The sequence below is a fragment of the Carcharodon carcharias genome, chromosome 25 (assembly GCF_017639515.1).
Source record: "Carcharodon carcharias isolate sCarCar2 chromosome 25, sCarCar2.pri, whole genome shotgun sequence".
Lineage (NCBI taxonomy): Eukaryota > Metazoa > Chordata > Chondrichthyes > Lamniformes > Lamnidae > Carcharodon > Carcharodon carcharias.
In genome coordinates this window covers 46932323-46951362 of record NC_054491.1, presented here as the reverse complement: position 1 = coordinate 46951362, position 19040 = coordinate 46932323, and the positions used below count along the sequence as shown (strand labels likewise).

At 42.0% G+C, this 19040-nt stretch overlaps 1 protein-coding gene across 3 annotated transcripts in view; it reads right to left on the bottom strand.

Moving 5' to 3' along the window:
• Nucleotides 1-19040, bottom strand: part of acad8 (acyl-CoA dehydrogenase family, member 8) — a 68218-nt gene that overhangs the window by 39320 nt on the left and 9858 nt on the right. For all 3 annotated transcript variants that reach the window (XM_041174627.1, XM_041174628.1, XM_041174629.1), the window contains exon 3: nt 11751-11920. In XM_041174627.1, coding sequence (XP_041030561.1) covers nt 11751-11920 — 170 coding nt within the window. The remainder of the gene's footprint in view (nt 1-11750; nt 11921-19040) is intronic.

Here is a 19040-nt window from a genome sequence, read left to right as displayed (position 1 = left end):
CTAAAAGGAGGACTCACTATTCTTGGTTAACTAAGGAAGTTAAGGAAAGCATCAAAATTAAGGAGAAAGCATAAACTGCGCAAAGATGAGTGGCAGGTCAGGTGATTGGTCAGAATATAAAGAATGGCAGAGAATGGCTAAAAGGTTAATCAGGAGAAAGAAATTAAGAGTATGACAGGAGGCTAACTAGAAATGTAAAAATGGATAACAAGATCTACAGGTATCTAAAAAGGAATAAACTAGTGAGTGTTGGTCCCCTAGAGAGTGAGAATGGGGAGTTAATAGTAGATAATAAGGAAATGGCAGATGAAATGAACAAATATTTTGCTTTTGTCTTCAATATAGAGGATACAAAAAACATTCCAGTAATAACTGTAAATCAGGAGGTGAAAGGGAGAGGGGTGCTTGGTGAAATTACAATCACTAGGGCTGTACGGTACTGAGCAAACCGATGGAGCTGCAGGCTGACAAGTCTCTGGGTCTTAAAAGAGGTGGCTAATGAGGTAGATGTGCTGGTGTTAATTTTCCAAAATTCCCTAGATTCTGGAAATGGTCCATCAGACTGGGAAGTAGCAAATATAACCCCTCTATTCAAGAACAGAGGGAGGCAGAAAACAGGAAATTTTTGGCCAGTTAGCTTGATGTCTGTTGTGGGGAAGGTGTTAGAATTGAAGGAGTTCTTTGAAGGAGTAACTTGCTGTGGATAATAGGGAGCCTGTAGACATACTGAACTTGCTTTTTCAGAAGGCATTTAATAAGATGACACGTCAAAGGTTATTGCAGAAAATAAAAACTCATGGTGTAGGGGGTAACATATTAGCATGGATAGAAGATTGGCTGGCCGGCAGAAAACAAAGCATGCATAAATGGGTCTTTTTCTGATTGGCAGGATGTGACGAATGGTGTTCCGCAGGGGTCTGTGCTGGGGCCTCAATATTTTACAATTTATATCAATGGCTTAGATGAGGGGAGCGAAGGCATGGTAGCTAAATTTGCAGATGACAAAGGTAGGTAGGAAAATATGTTGTGAAGCCAACATAAGGAGTTTGCAGATGAATATAGATAGGTTGAGTGGGCAAAAATCAGGCAGATAGAGCATAATGTGAGAAAATGTGAAGTTGTTCAACTTGGCAGGAAGAATAAAAAAATAGAGCATTACTTAAATGGAGAGTGACTGCAGAATTCCATGTTGCAAAGGGATCTAGGCATTCTAGTGCATGAGTCACAAAATGTTAATATGCACATACAGGATGTAATCAAGTAGGCTAATGGAATGTTATCCTTTATTACGAGAGGAATTGAACATAAAAGTAAGGATGTTATGCTTCACTTATACAGGGCTTTGGTGAGACCACATCTTGAGTACTGTGTGCAGTTTGGAAGGATGTAAATGCTTAGGAGGTGGTTCAGAGAAGGTTTACTAGATTGATACCTGGAATGAGTGGGTTGTCTTATGAGGATAGGTTGGACAGACTGGGCTTATTTCCACTGGAGTTTGGAAGAGTGAGGGATGACTTGATCGAAGTATATAAGATCCTGAATCGTCTTGACAAAGGGGATGTGGAAAGGATGTTTCTAATGTGGGAGTCCAAAACTAGGGGGCACTGTTTTAAAATTAATGGTCACCCTTTTAGGACAGAGGTGAGGAGAATTTTTTTCTCAGAGGTTGTGCAGCTTTGGAACTCTGTTTCAGAAGGAGGTGGAAGCAGGTCATAGAATATTTTTAGGCAGAGGTAGATAGATTCTTGTTAAGCAATGGAATCTAAGGTTATTGGGGGTAGATGGGAATGCGGAATTTGAAATACAAACAGGTTAGCCATGATCTTATTGAATAGCACAGCAGGTTCGAGGGGCCAAAAGGCCTACTTCTGCTCCTATTTTGCATGTTTGTATGTACATTGACTGTTTTGGTGCTGTTTCCTGCTCCCACTCTAGACTGGAAAATTTCATCAACTTTGCTTCCATTTTTCACCCTTCTTTCATATTCCCATGATCTATCTCAGACCCTTCCCTTCTTCTATCTCCAAGAACACCATAAACCCACTGACTCCCACAGCTACCTCACACGATGCTTCCTGTAAGGATTCTATTCAATTTTCCCAGTTTCTAGGCTGTATTTCTTCTGATGATGCAATCCTCCACATCAAAGTTTCTGATTTGTCGTCCTTTCTCCTCAACCGAGAATTACCCCATTCCCCCATTGTCGACAGGGTCATCACAACATCTCTTCCACTTCCCACTCTTACGCGTTCACACCTTCCTCCACTTCCACAATCACCATAGGGTTCCCCACGTCTACACCTATCACACCACCAGCCTCTGTATTCCACAGATCATCCTCCGTCCTTTCCACCATCTCCAACGTGATGCCACCACCAAATATATCTTCCCCTCCCCATTCAGCATTCTGAATATGGTGCTCTATTCGTGACATCCTGGGTTTCTACTCAATCACTGCCAACACCCCCTCCCATTCCCATGCAACTATAGGAGATGCAAAACCTTTTATCCTTTTATCTCCTCCCTCCCTGGTCCAAGATCCCAAATGTTCCTTTCAGGTAAAACAGTGATTCACTTGTGCTCCTTTCAATTTAATATATGATATTCACTGCTCACAATCCCTACACTGGGAATACCAAACACAGAATAGGTGACCACTTTGTAGAACAACTCCATTCAGTCTGCAAACGTGACTCCGAGCTTCCAGTACCTTGTTCCCAATCAAATCTTTCTATCCTCTGCCTGCTGCAGTGTTCCAATGAGGCTCAACATAAGCTTAGGAACAGCATTTCATCTTTTGATTAAATATGTTACAGCCTCCAAGACTTAATTATACGTTGAAGAATTTCACTACTGCCCTATGTCTTTGTTCTTTTTCCGTTTTGGAACAATCGTAATTAATGATTCTGCGGTTTTCCATTTACACCTCCTCTAGATACATCTTTTGTTTCTTTACTTCTCCAGTTGCCACCTCATTTTGCCCTGCACTCTCCCCCGATTCTGAGATTTAGTATCTTGTTCTCCACCCTATCACTGACCTTCCCTTTTTGTTCTCCTCCACACCCTCCTCCCCACCATTTCCCTGCCACTATACCTCAAAAGCTGTTGCATCTGTTTCTCTAGTTGAGACGAAACGTCACCAGCCTGAAACATTAACTTAATTTCTCTCCACAACTGCTGCCAAATCTGCTGTGCTGAGTATTTCAACAACAACTTATATTTACTTAGCGCCTTTTGTACAATAAAACTAACCAAGGTACTTCACAGGAGCATTATAAAACAAAGTATTATAAACAAAGTCATCTAGTCTAATATCAACTTATGTAGCTGCGCTGGAAGGATATTCCAAAGCTTGGAGCCTAGGCAATTGAAGGCATGATCACCAATGGTGGAACAGCTAAAATTGGGGATGCACAAGAAGCCAGAATTAGAGGAGGGCAGACATCCTGGAGGGTTCTGGGGCTGGATGAGATTGCAGAAATAACCAAGGACTAGATCATAGAGGGATTTGAAAAGAGGATGGGAATTTTAAAATCAAGGTGGCATTTGACCAAGAACCAAGGTAGGTAACACAGGGATAATAGGGTAACAGGATTTGCTGCAAGGTTAGGCATGACAAAGTTTTGGATGGCCTCAAGTTACCGAGCTTTTCATAAGGGAAGAGAGTAGAATATGGAAAAATCAGCCAGGTGTGCATTCAAATAATCAAGTCTAGAGGTAACAAAGGAATGAATAAGGGTTTTAGCAGCAGATGAACTGAGATGGGGGTGAAGTCAGACAATAGAGGTGGAAATGGGCAGCCTTAATGATACCAGAGATAATGAGGTTGGAGCTCAGTGTGGGGCAAATGTGACACTAAGATTGCAAACAGACTAGCTTAACCTCAGACAGTTGTCAGGGGGAGGGATGCAGTAACTAGGGGACAGAGTTTGAAGACAATGACTTCAGTCTTCCCAACATTTAATTGGAGAAAAACTTTGTTCCCCCAATGCCAAATGTCAGATAAGCAGTCTGTTAATTTTGCAACAGTGGAGCATTTTCTGTTTTTATTACAGATTTCCAGGATCCACAGTATTTTGGTTTTGCCTTTACACTTTTCACATAGGAAAACATCCTTAGCTGCTGCACACAGTCAGAAAAAATGGATGCCAAGGCAGTGAAGGGGATATTAGGATGAAAAGCTTTGTAAAATATTGGGATTTAAGGAACATTATAGAGGGCAGGGGTCAAGAGACATTAGAGTTTAGGGAAGGAATTCAAGAATGGCAAAGCCTAGATAGCTGAAATGCATGACCAATATGGTAGAGCAAGGCAAGGATGTACAAGGGGCTGAAGTTAGGGGTTGAAGAAAGTATAGACAAAGGGAAGAGGCCATGAAGCTATTTAAACGTAAGGATAAGAAATTTTATTTTGTGGTGTTGGGGGTCCAGGAGTCATTGTAGGTCAGTGAGCACATGTAAGCAGTACTTGCTGTGGGTTAGGAAATGGGTGACAAAGTTCTGAATGAGTAAAATTTTATGCAGGATGGGGAGAGGAAGCTAGTCAGGAGAGCAGTGGAATAGCCTAGTCTGGAGGTAGAAAAGATATGGATGAGGGGTTTCACCACCAGGTGGCTGGACAGAGATGCAGACAGGTGATGTTACAGAGATGTATAGAAGTAATCCATGTGACGGGGTGGAAACGGAGTTACATATAGTGGATTGGGGGCGGGGTGGCAATTGGTGCAAGGTTATAGAGATTGTAGCAGGAGTCAAAGGTGATGTCTTAACTGGAGGAAATCAGCTTATCCAAGATTGGATGATGGACAAGTACTTGACAACAGAGGCAGCAGAGGAACTGAGACAGTAGTGAAGAGCTGTCATCAGAGTATGTACAGAATTTGACATGTCTTTGGAGCACGTGGTAAAGGGTAGCCTGAAATTGAGTCGTTGAGGAAGAGTGGGGGTTGTCACAAGATTCTTGGGAAACTCCAGTGTCAGCAGCACAGAAAGAGAAGTCATTGCTGAAGATGTTCTAGCTATGAATATAGAGATAAGAATCAAACCAAGTACAGGACCACTGAGCTAAAGAGTGGAGGAGAGGCATGGGAAGAGAATGATATAGTGTGAGTGATGGTGTTTCATAACCACAGTTACATTGGATTTCATGTATGAATTTACGAGGGCTATTTCAGTGCTGGGATGGTGGCGAAACTCTGACTGGAGAGGTACAAACATGGGGGAGGCGGTGGCATAGTGGTATTGTCACTGGGCTAATATTCCAGAGACTCACGGTAATGCCCCAGGAACCTGTATTCGAATCCCACCAGGGCAGATGGTGAAATTTGAATTCAATAAAAATGGGGAATTAAAAGTCTGATGATGATCATGAAACTATTGCTGATTGTCATAAAAACCTATCTGGTTCACTAATGCCCTTTAGGGCAGGAAACCTGCTGTCCTTACCTGGTCTGGCCTACATGTGACTCCAGACTCACAGCAATGTGGTTGACTCTTAAATGCCCTCTGACCAAGGGCAATTAGGGATGGGCAATAGATACCGGCCTAGCCAGCAAGCCCCAATCCCATTAACGATTAAAAAAAAAGATGGACACAAATTTGGAAGGCAACACCACACTTAAGAACTTTTGTGAAAAGGAAGTTGGAGATGTGCTGGTAGTATATGACAGAAGGTGGGTTTCAAGGAGCTGGGGAATAATGGAAAATAGAGTTAACGTTTTGAGTCCATATGACCCTTCTTCAGAGCTCTGAAGGGTCATACTTGAAATGTCAACTCCTGCTTTCCTTTCCACAGATGCTGTCAGACCTACTGTGTTTTCCCAGCATTTTCTGCTTTTATTTCACATTTCCAGCATCTGCAGTATTTTGCTTTTAACATACGTTTTTCCTTCATTGTTACCGGTTAAATATCTCAGAAAAACTCATCTAAGGCTATTGTGGGAGGACTATCACAAGGACTGCAATAGTTCAAGGTCACCACCTACTTAGGGCAACTTGGGAAGGACAGTAAAAACGTGACTTTTCTAGCGTTGCCCATATCCTGAAAACAATAAAAGGAAATGGGCATGACCATTTTTAGTTTAATAAACTTTCTCAATAGGCTGATGTCCTGATGTTCTTCTGCTTTTCAAAAATTGAAGCACGTTCTTTTGGTGGTACATAATAGATCCAACAGCTAAAGTGAAAGGCTTTCAACTTGTTTATACTTCTGGGCTCAGCCAAGATTTATCTATAAACTAACCAAAAGAAATGCAGTTCTTGAGTGCTGTTAAGAAATAGAGATAGTTTAAGTAAGTTATATTTGTATTTGCGTGTGTTAGGAATGAGCTTTAGCTTTAATGTTTAAGTTTGATTTGTATTTCTGTATCTGTGTATTAAGAAAAGGCCAAATTGAGCTTTAGTTTCACTTTAAAAGGTGCCTGCATTCCTAAAGAGAGTTTTAGGACTGTTGCAACTAAGTAAAGCAAACACAAGAGTAGAGAAACTGGGCTGTTGCCTAGCAACAGGGGTCCACCTTCTAGTCAAAGGAAAGGCCAAGAACCTGGAAAAGGTTCTATTAAGTGAAGTTAAGAGCGAGGGGCAGAGAGAAAGGCTCCAAGTTTCAAATTTGAAGAGACAAAAGCTGCAGAAAGCAGATTTAAAGTGAGAACAGCTTGCAAGATACAAGAAGGTCCAAAGAGACAACTGAAGATCTGTAACTCCTTGCTATGGGTATGTGAAGCACTCGTGTACTGCTGACAGCTGAAATCAATGAGAAGGAGTGCATGGAAGACAGCTTGAATGCATGTGGTGACACAGGGAAGAGGAACTTCAGGAGAGTTCAAAACCCTGGAGATGAACCCTTGAGGAAGGCGTCCAAGAGAAAGCGTCTGTTTGGGAGAAGATTCCACAGCGAGTTCTTGAAAAGTGGGGATTGGAAATCCTTGTGTGAAAGACGGAATGCAGTGAGGCGGGTTGGTTCACGGTGTGACAAGCATCTAGGGGGAGTTGTGGGGAGATCCACAGCATCTGGTTGAGATGGCATCTGTCACTTGGTTTCAGGGTGTGGTGTGTCTGACCACAGGTTGCCTATTGTTGTACATGGACTGTGTACTTACTTTGAACACTAGAGTATAAAATAGCATTTGTAACTTGTGTTACCCTTACAAATCTATATATGTCTGTAAAGGTATAGTTGTGGGTAAAGGAGTATTCAAATATACTTCACCTTTTCTTGTTAAAAGAATGTTTAGTTCTTTTGTTAAAAGTTCATCAGCTGACTCCGGTGACTTTATTCAGTAGCCACTCTCCACATATCAAAACAAACAAGTTAAAAGTTATGATCTATCAAACTGGGTTCCACTCTGGGATCAGGCTTGTCCAGTGGTAACCTGGGTTGGGATCATAATAGTACCTCAGTTAAGAGAAATAGAAAGACCCAAAAACTCACCAGGACATGGAAAAAAATAACAGCACATGGAATCAAATGTGTGTGATCTCTTTGGGATAGACAAGGTTGAAGGGCATAATGCAAAAGGGAGGGATAAAAAGAAGTTCCTCAGCTGGAAAGAAATGCGGTATTCCACAGCGGCTGTTTTGGGGGCTACTTTTAACTGCAAACAGAAATTATCTGGACTTACTGATTGAGAATACAAAATTATTGATGCTGCAAAAGTGAGGATATGAATCCTGGCCAGGATTTTGAAAGACTGCAAACATTGGTAGATTGAACAATGAAGACAGGTGACAGCCACGGATTAATGTAAAACAAAAATATATTTGAAAGAAAAGGGAAAGGAAACACACTAAGTGACAAGGTTTTAAATGGAGCAAGAGATCTGGTGTGCAGGTAAACAAGTCAGTAAAGATAGGTAACCGAAGTGGATTAGATCATAAAAAAGACAAATGAAGGCCTTGGTTTATGCTCAGAAGCAATGACTACAAAAGCAGAGATAAATTAAACTTGTACAAGACCGTATCTTCGCTCCAGTTGGAATACAGTGCATCATTTTGGGCATCTTATTACAAGGACGACATAAAATGGAAAGAGGTGTGTGGATTTACTGTGATTTTAGCATTGATGAGGGCTACAGTTGCAAAGAGACTTAGCAAGCTAGTATTTTTCACTAGAAGAACAAAGGTTAAGAGATGGTGTAATACACAGAGTTAAAGTCATTACAATGGAGAAGGATGCCACTTGGCCCATCAAATTGAGCAGGGCAATCCAGTCATTCCCATTCCTCTGCTCCATCCCTGTAGTTTATAGACCCCTCAAGTGCCCATTTAATTTCCTTCCGAAATTATTCACCATCTTCACTTCCACCAGTCTCACAGGCAACACACTCCAGGTCATTACTATCACTGTGTAAAAAAAAGTTTTTCCTCATATCTCCCTGCATCTCTTGCTCAAAATTTTAAATGTGCCCCCTAGTCCTTGTACTATCAACTAATGGAGAGTTTTTCTTTGCTTATCTTATCTAAACCTGTCATAGTTATGCATATCTCTATCAAACCTCCCCTTAACCTGCTTTGCTCAAAGGAGATCATCCCTGGAGCCATTATGGTAAATCTCTGCTGCACTCTCTCAAGGGCCCTCACATCCTTCCTAAAGTGTGGTGGCCAGAACTGGATGCAATATTCTGGATGTGACCTAACCATAGCTTTACAAATGTTCAGTATAGCTTCTAAGACAAAAGCAACATTTTGCAGCTGCTGGAAATCTGAAATAAAAATAGAAAATGCTGGAAAAGCTCCAGCAGGTCTGACAGCATCTGTGGACAGAGAAACAGAGTTAACGTTCTGTATGACTTCTTCAGAGCTGTTTTTATTTCAGTATAACTTCCCTACATTCCTAAAGAAAACACTGGAAATATTCAGCGCCTCTGGTAACATCTATGGAAAGAGAAAGCAGAATTAATGTTTCAGATCGATGACCTTTCATCAGAACTAGGAAAAATGAGAAATGTTACAGTACTTTTGTACTCAAAACCTTAATTATGAAGCCAAAGGTCCCACATGCTTTGCTAACTACATCTCAATATGTCCTGCCCCTGCAAGGATCTGTGCACATGGATCCCTAGATTGTCCAGGGATAGAGGAATCTTGAGAACTGTTTCATTAAGTCTATATTACCTCTCCCTACCCCTTCTGCCAAAATGCATCACAAGTTTATGTAGAGTTACAAGATTATAGAATTCTAAGTTTCTATCTCAGGGTATGGACATTGCTGGCATGGTCAGCATTCATTCATCAGCCTTAGATGCCCTGAGAAAATGGTGACGTGTCCATGTGGTAAGGTGCTCCCACAGTGCTGTTAGGTAGAGGGCTTCAAAACTTTGTCCCAGAAACAAAGGATCAGCGATATATATGCCCAAGTTTTAAGACTTGGAGGTGATGGTATCCCTAAAAACCTGTTGCCTTTGTCCTTCTAGGTGGTGGAAGCCATGGGTTTGGGAGGTGTTATCATCTCACTAATCAGTGGAAACAAGAATAATTTAAGATAATTATGAAAAGAATTAAATATTCAAGGTATTCAGAGTGTGCAGGAGCGTGGGGCTTTTGTGGAGAAAAGCACATGGTAGACTTGATGGTTGATATGATCAGTTCTATGCTGGAACTTGCAATGATTCTTGGAACTCTCTTCCCTGGTCACTCGTATGCTATTCTCAGTAACGGTCAGGATTTGTTTCTTTTGAAATTAATTTAGCACAGTTCCTTGACCACCTCTTCAAACCTAATATCCTCTCCGCTCCAGGTTAGTATCTTCTGCAAAATTGATTAATTTGTATCGTGTTTCTACTTCCAGGCTTTCTAAATCCCTGTGGGAGTTACATGCAGGCTGTGATATGCAGCTTTACCCCTTCACCTGGACTGTTACCACATCATGTCACTGCTTCTCTGATGGCAAGTTATGGTTGACACTAAACATCTTTGAACTTAACACTGACAAAACCAAATCCTGTTTGAAATCCTGTGGAGGTTGTACTTATCCCCAAATTCTATCCATTCCCCTAGCTGTTGATTCAGACTGAAAGCAGTGAACAAACTTAGCACCTGTCTGGTCATAAACTTAGCTTCAAACACCACGCCATTTCTGTAACACAGCCCGCCTCTGATTATACCACTTTCCCATCATCATGAAAACATGTTCCTTTAGTACCTCAAGCCTGGACTGGACTTCTTTAATGCTCTTCTTGCTGGTACCAGGTCCTTGTTTGCATCATCCCCTATCCTGATTCTGACATCCTTTGCATTTGCCTTTCCATCATCAGAAGCAAAACCCTTAATCATCATAGCCCTGCACTCTGGAATTTCCTTCCTGACTCTTCCACCTTGGAATACCTCATTAGTTATGCACAAAGCTTCTGTTAACCAAGTCATCCATCTCCTAGCTCCTGCTCAATGTTTGCTGCGCCCTCCTTTATGAAGTACCTTGAGATGTTCAGCTATGGGCACCAGACATCTACGTGACCTCCAATGACTACCCCATCATTAACCATCAAATGATGTCCTATTCTCCAACCAGCACCCCAAACGCTAACATCCCTCCCATAAAATTTTCAAAGGTGCATAGATAAGGTAGACAGGAAGGAACTTTTCCCCTTGGTGGAGGGATCAATAACCAGGGGACAGAGATTTAAGGTAAGGGACAGGAGGGCTAGAGGGGATGTGAGGAAGAATTTTTTCACCCAGAGGGTGGTGGGAATCTGGAACTCACCGCCTGAAAGGGTGGTAGAGGCAGAAACCCTCATAACATTTAAGTAGTATTTGGATGTGCACTTGCAATGCCATGGCATACAAGGCTATGGGCCTAGTGCTGGAAAATGGGATTAGAATAGTTAGGTACTTGTTTGACCGGCAAAGGCTCGATGGACGGAAGGGATTTTTTTCTGTGCTGTTGATCTTTATGGCTCTATGACTTCCCCATCATTCTATTCAAATCCCTTGTTTAGCTTCCAATCTGCCTGCAGCTTCAAACATTTTGGTCAAAGGTACCAAGAACATTAAAATAAAAGCAAAATACTGCAGGATGCTGGAAATCTGCAATAGAAACAAAATGCTGGAAAAACTCAGCAGGTCAGGCAGCATCTGTGGAACTCTGAGTTCTGAACAGTCACCTTTGACTCAAAACATTAACTCTTTTTCTCTCCACAGATGCTGCCAGGCCTGCTGAGTTTTTCCAGCATTTTCTGTTTTTATTGCACCAAGAACATCCTTTATTTCTGTAAACACAATGTGGTGTCTCCTTGTCATCTGTATAGTCAACCTTTCCACCTTTCTCCACATGGCTTCATGTGCCAGCTCTTACTTGGTTCAACTCATGCTTGACACAATAGTTAGTTTACCTCCTGCAATGGTTTCTCCTCCTGCCCACATATGGTGGGCTCCCGAATGTTCCAAGGTTTCACTTCTTCTATCCCCACATAGTGTCTCTTAGCAATATCCTCAGGTATGGGGTCAGCTTCCATATTTACAATGATCACACCCAACTTTACATCTGTGCTATTGTCTGACTGCTTTCTCCACTACATTTTCAAGAACTTTATCAAAAGCTGCCTCTTCCATTGTGCATTCAGTCAAGTCATCTAATTCTCCTCCTATTGTTCAGTTTCTGTTTCCTCCTGCAAAGAGTCTCAGGTTATTAAGACATTGCACAAATGTGCACTGTTGGTGATAACAGACCAGGGAGAGGATCTGTTGCTCCTTGTTGCTTCTTTAAAGAACTGTAGATAACTTTCTTGTGGGCTGGGTGTCATTTCCATATCAACTTACTTATGAATGCTGATGTAAGCGGTGGTACTTGCACAGCCTGTCGACAATGCTTCAAATATGATCGAAGTGTCCACTCGTGATAGTCCTGATCCCCCAACATCTGGACGAACATAAATCCCACCAAACCCGAGTTGTGCAGCCTTCCTCATTGCCTCCACAGGAAAGATTTCCTGTTCGATATTAAAATACAAAAATTATGAAAAACTTATCACCCCAAAACAAAATTCAAAGAAAATTTTGAGAAAATGCACTCTCAAAGTGGCAGGGTCCTGTGTGTGATGATACAGCAATTATAAAGTATATCAAGAAATGCAACCGCCTAGCTCTGTGCAGACCCATTCTGCATTCCTGCAAAGGTTTCAAAGCAATAAGTTGTGTGGGTTTAGCAACAGATAAGGTGTGGTGGTTACAGGCAACAGTCTCAAAGGAATGGGTATCATTTACTACCACAGAATGTTCTGTACTATATTTGCAGTGATAAAGAGACCTATCATTTGGCAAAGACAGCAAAATTATATTGTGGAGCAATAAATGCCTCTTTAAGACAACAATGTGCAAAGGAAACATGCAAGAATGGCCTCCTGTAACAGTTCTGTGATTTTGCTGTAGCTATTTGAATAGAGGAGGCAGTTAGAATGCCACTGCGTACTGGGACCTTGCCTTTGAAAAGTTGGAGACATTGTGGAACAGGCGCATTCTCGGAGAGAGGGAGCTGAGACAATAATTTCAGAGCACAAGCAAGAGAGACAGCCACAAACAGCAGGTAGGAAGTGTAAATCACTCTCATCAAGACTCAAAAGTTTAACCTTTCCTATATTTCACCTAACTCAGAACTGTCAATTCAGTTGTGTTTTGTTTTCTGTGAGCTGCTACTGCTGAGAAAAAATGGAACTTGGAGCTGGACCAGTGTTGGAGTCGAGCAGAACCAATCTATCTGAAATTAAACTAGCTTTGACTACGATTAAGGATCGGAAAAGTGTGAGGGGAATATCACAGGAACATTATTCCAGTGTTAAGCAGTGCAAAATAGTGCTGAGCGCTAGGATGCTACATTCAAGATAGATAGATGAGGGGAGTCCATTTATCCCTTCAAGGCAAAACGGGCCGAGATTTTGTGGCCAGCAACAAAGCTCACCACTGAACTCAAAGAAAACTGCCCACAAATATCCAGCCATCCATGTCGGGAATTTCCCCGTTCCCCACAGCTGTTTAAATCCGGTGCCAAATAAAAGTGATGCCTTGGAGTGCAGAGGCAGGAATGTTAGCAAGCGCCAATTTGCAGTCAATTGTAGTATTCGCAGGCATCAAACAAAGTTAAATGCACCTAAAATCCTTCATTTTTCATTTCAATTTATAGATAGCAAAAAAATGTAGGCCTATTTAGCGATGAAATAAAGATCCAGACTGTTAAAAGAATATTTTTAAAGTATGGAATTTTTAATCATTGAGAAAAAATTTGACATTTCACAAATATAAAATTAGCTTTTCAGGGGCAAAGAGGGTGTTTAGTAGTAATTATGTTACTGCGCCATGAAAAACCCAGTTATACCCCAGTCAACAGGGTATAAATTTTCCAGGGTTTTTACAGCGAGGCTAACAGTATTAAAAAGGATAACTCTAATCAAATCATGATCGCAATGGAGATTACAGTCTGGGGGAAACTGCAACAACTTACCTTCTGAAGGAGCACAGGCTTACTTACAGCAACTTCTTGAGTTCTGCGTTATTCTGTACATGGCCCAACCCCTGAAAGCGCTATCAGTTTCAGTGGAGTCATAATAGCAAATACTGAGCTTCACTGTCATTACCACAGCAAAATCCAGGTCATTGTATTATACACAATCACTCTTATTCACAATACATTCTGTTCAGTTTGAGAAGGGTTTGCTCTATTTTAAATTTGATAGTTGAAGGTATCTATCTAATGTTAGTGGTTAATGTATAATTACAAATATACACTGAAGGAATAGCACTGCCAGCATAACACTGATTCAACAAAATTAATCAACAATTACAGTTCAAAACTTAATAATTCAAGCAAACACACTGCAGGAAAGCACCACATATCCTGTCTGGTCTTTTGGAAATGTAATTTTAGTGTGCCAAAGGACACCGGATCAAAAGGTGCTAGGTTGACAAATGGTGATTTTGTTCCTATCTAGTAGAAAGGGTCAGAAAGAACATAAGATCCCATCTGCGCCTCTCCGTGTTTTATTTCTTTAATAATTCTTTACAATGTGGTTATTACCAGCGTTTATTGTCCATTCCTAGTTCCTCTTCAGGTGGTGGTGGTGAGCCTTCTCCTTGATTTGCTATATTCCTGTGATGAAAGTACTATAGTCATGATGGTGTGTGACTGGGAAGGGAGCCTGCAGAGGATGGTATTCCCATGCCTTGTCCTGGTTATGGAGGTCATAGGATCACCGAGTGCATTGTGTACAGTACACGTTGCAGCCACAGTACGCTGATAGTGGAGGGAATTTTAGATGATCTTAATCAAATGGGATGTTACATCCTGGATGGCATTGAGCATCTTGATAGTTGTTGCTGGAGCTGTACTGGACCGTATTTCATGACACTCCTGACTTGTGCTTTGTAGATGGTAGACAGGCTTTGGGGAGTCAGGAAGTAAGTTACTGACTGCAGAATTCCAGCCTCTGAGCTACTCTTATAGCCACAGTATTTATATGGCTGATCCAGTTCAGTTTCCGAGCAATAGTAGCCCATAGGATGATATTGGTCGAGGACTCGGTGATGGTAATGCCGCTGAATGCCATGAAGAGATGGTTAGGTTCTCTTTTTTTTGAAGATGTTACTTGCCACTTATCAGGTAAGCTTGGCTCCTTTACAGGTTTTCCTGTATGTGGGCACGGATTGCTTCATCATCTGAGGAATTGAATGGAGCTGAACACTCTGCAATCATTAGTGAACATCCCCACTTGACCTTATTATGGAGGAAAATCATTGAAGAAGCTGCAGACAGTTGAGCCTAGGGCACTGCCCTGAGCAACTCCTGTAGTGGAGTCCTGGGATTAAGATAATTGGCCTCCAACAATCACCTTCTATTGCGCCAGATGTGACTCCAACCCGAGAATTTACCATCAATATGTGTTGACTTTAGTTTCACTAAGGTTTCTTGATGCTAATTTGATCGAATGCTGTCTTGATGTCAAGGGCGGTCACTCAAATTCAGCTGTTGTTTCATGTTTGCATCAAAGATATAATGAGGTCTGGAACATTGTGCATCTGGTGGGATCCAACCTGAGAAATAGTGAGCAATTAAAGAATGATGCAAGATGGAAGCTATTCAGTCCACTGTGCCTATGCTAGCTCTCTGAGTTATCTAATTAGCCCCAACTAAACCTGCATAGCCCTGCAGATCTTTAACACCCTGATTATCCAAGTTATTAATAAATAGTGACTAGTTTCCGCATAATATAGATACTTGGGGTCAACACCAGTCACTTCTATCCATTTTCTGCCATTTAAATTATCTGGTTAGGGGATTGTTCGTGTTTAATTCATTGAGCTTAATTTTACATAGTCTTACATGGAACATTATCTGCTACTTTCCAAGTTCAGTTGCTTCCTTGAAAAAGTAAATTGGGTTTGCTAGAAATGACCAACCTTTTAAAAATCTATCTTGACTCAGTAATTAGCTCAAACTTCTCTAAATACTCAGACACATTGTGCTAATTTGCAGATTCCAATAACTTTTCCACAGAAGGTGATGGATTAACGGGTCTACAGTTTTCTGGATTCTCCATCACATCTTTCTTAAGATGGTTACCTTTGCAATTTTCCAATCTAAAGGGATTGTAATGGATCATTCAGATGATGTGATATACTTCGATTTTCAAAAGACCCTTTGATAGGCTCATGACTAAGGTCAAAGCAAATAGAATTGGGCAAGGAGCAGAATGGATAATAAGCTGACTACAAAATATCAGAGGGTAGGGCTTTAAGGTATTAACTCAGGCTGGTGAAAGGTGAGAAGAACGGGCATGTAAATGACAAATGAATTCCAACAAGGGCAGGATTGTGCTTCGAGATTATGAAAGGTTTTGATAGGTAGAGAAAATGGTTCCACTGTGGGCAAGAACAAAGCTTGAGGCTATGAACATAAGCTGGTCACTATTAAATGCAATTGGAAATTCAGGAAAAATTTCTTTACTCAGAGTGAAATGTAGAATTTGCTACCACAGGATTAGTTGAGGTGAATTTCATAGATCCATTTAAGGGGAAGCTAGATAAGGGATAGGGGACATGCTGATAGGGGTTGGATGAAGTAGAGAGGGAGGAGACTTGTTTGAAGCATAAATGCTGCAGTGGATCAGATGAGCGGATTAGAATTTGCAGCACTGAATAGCTATGTTTCTTGGTGCTATGCAGAGTGAATCGAATGGGCTAAAGACTGGTATCTATAAATGGGAAAGTGCTTAGAAAGATCATCCATTCGGCACTTCTGGCTGAAGATAACTGTGAACAAGGGGAGGCGGTGGCGTAGTGTTAATTGTACTATAAGGGTCTAGCACATACAGGCTTAATGTTGGACTGAGTACAGTAGCACCCACATGGCGATGTAAGACGAACATGACCCAGACCTAGAGACAGTGTGGTGGTGAACAGAGAAATGTTAAGACCTAGGCACGGAGATAGGTCCTTGCCTACATCCTTTACTACATATATATATATACATATATATATTACAAGTAGTTGATGAAAGACTTGCTGTTAACAGAGGACTACAAACACTTCTTTAACAGGTACGAACTGTAACCAACACCTTCCCAACATGATGGCATCTGTGGGATCAAAAACGCTCAACTCATGCTGAAAGGCTATGAAAAAGGAAACTTTCAATGGAAATTCCGACCTGAAAGGAGCTCCCAACTGAAGCTGCTGAGAAAAATTGCCAGGTAAAGCACCAGAGGAGAGAGCCTGGAAGCTGAAGGCAGAGATTTTTACTGCAGAAGATGCTATACAGTCTCTCTTGAGAGTCCAGTTTCAGCACGCAGAATCCTGCAAGGGTGAGCTAAAGCTTGTCCTGCGAACCCTTTTACTAATCCAGAGTCAAAAATGCCACTGGAACAAAATCCATCGCTAAACCCGATCCCCGACTCTGTGCCTCGACATGCGACCTCAGAGTTTGGAAAGAAACTAAGTTATTCAGCCTCTCAGGAATGTCACGGCCGTCCGATTTATAAAACAGCAAGCCTGCATTGAATTTGAACACCTCATTACTTGCAACTGCAAATAATGCCATTTGCTAAAAAATTTTCTTCCAGAAACCTGAACACCACTATTTTGCAGAGCTCACCAAAATCGACAAGTGCAGAAAATCCTTTATACTGCGGTCAACGGCAATGTCATCTTGAAAACCTGTACCCATATTTTAAACATCTTCAACATAACAATTTCACACTTCCAGCTCTACTTAGACCAACCCAAGGATCAAATCCAATAGGACATCTGGCATCCTTGAGAAGCGACTTTTCACATTACTTCAGTATACCAGGTCTCAGTAAAAAACAAATAAAAGGAAGACCAGATTACTGCTTTTTCTAATATTGGTTTGGTGATCTTGCAAGTCATGTTGTCCAGGTGCAAGGCATTAATGAATCTGCAACCAGCCTCTAGGAACTATTAAAAGCCTTTGATAATTTTTTAAAAATTCATTCACGGGACATGGGCTTCGCTGGCTGGGCCAGCATTCATAGTCCATCCCTAATTACCCTTGAGAAGGTGGTATTTAGCTGCCTTCTTGAACTGCTGCAGTCTATGTGATGTATGTACACCCACAGTGCTGTTAGGAAGAGAGTTCCAGGAGGTTCCAACAGTGAAGGAACAGCAATACGCTTCCAAGTCAGGATGGTGAGTGGCTTCGAGGGGAACCTCCAGGCTGTGGTGTTCCCATGTATCTGCTGCCCTTCTAGGTGACAGTGGTCATGGGTTTGGAAGGTACAGTCGAAGGAGCCTTGGTGAATTCCTGCAGTGCACCTTGTAGATGGTACACACTGCTGCTACTGTGCGTTGGTGGTGGAGGGAGTGAATGTTTGTGGATGTGGTTCCAATCAAGTAGACTGCTTTGTCCTGAATGGTGTCAAGCTTCGAGTGTTGTTGAGTTACACTTGTTCAGGCAAGTGGAGAGGATTCCATCACACTTCTGACCTGTGCCTTATAGCTGGTGGACAGGCTTTGGGAAGTCAGGAGGTGAGTTACTCATCACAAGATTCCTAGTATCTGACCTGCTCTTGTAGCCACAGTATTTATATGGCTAGTCCAGTTCAGTTTTTGGTCAATGGTAACTCCCAGGATGCTGATAGTGGCAGATTCAGTGATGGTAGATTCTCTCCTGTTGGAGATGGTCATTGCTTGGCACTTGTGTGAGGCGAATGTTAAATGCCACTTGTCAGCTCAAGCCTTGATATTGACTAGGTCTTGCTGGATTTGGACATGGGCTGCTTCAGTATCTTAGGAGTCACGAATGGTGCTGAACGTTGTGCAATCATCAGTGAACATCTCCACTTCTGACCTTATGATAGAAGGAAGGTCATTGATGAAGCAGCTGAAGATGGTTGGGCCAAGACACTACCCTGAGGAACTCCTGCAGTGATGTCCTGGAGCTGAGATGACTGACCTCCAACAACCATCTTCCTTTGTGCTAGGTGTGACTCCAAACTCCAACCAGCGGAGAGTTTCCCCCCGATTCCCATTGGCTCCAGTTTTGCCAGGGCTCTTTGATGCCACACTTGGTCAAATTCTGCCTTGATGTCAAGGGCAGTCACTCTCACAGTCACCTCGAGCGTTCAGCTCTTCTGTCCATGCTTGAACCAAGGCTGTAATGAGGTCAGGAGCTGAGTGGCCCTGGCGGAACCCAAACTGGGCGTCAGTGAGCAGATTATTGCTAACCAAGTGCCGCTTGAATCACTTTATTGATGATCGAGAGTAGTCTGATGGGGCAGTAATTGGACAGGTTGGATTTGTCCTGCTTTGTGTGTATAGGACATACCTGGGCAATTTTCCATATGGCTGGTTAGATGCCAATGTTGTAGCTGTACTGGAACAGCTTGGCTAGGGGCACAGCAAGTTCTGGAGCACACATCTTCAGTACTATTGCCAGAATGTAGTCAGGGCCCACAGCCTTTGCATTATCCAGTGCCTTCAGCTGTTTCTTAATATCACATGGAGTGAATTAAATTGGCTAAAGACTGATATCTGTGACGCTGGGGACCTCCGGTGGAGGCCGAGATGGGTCATCCACTCGACACTTATGGCTGAAGATTCTAG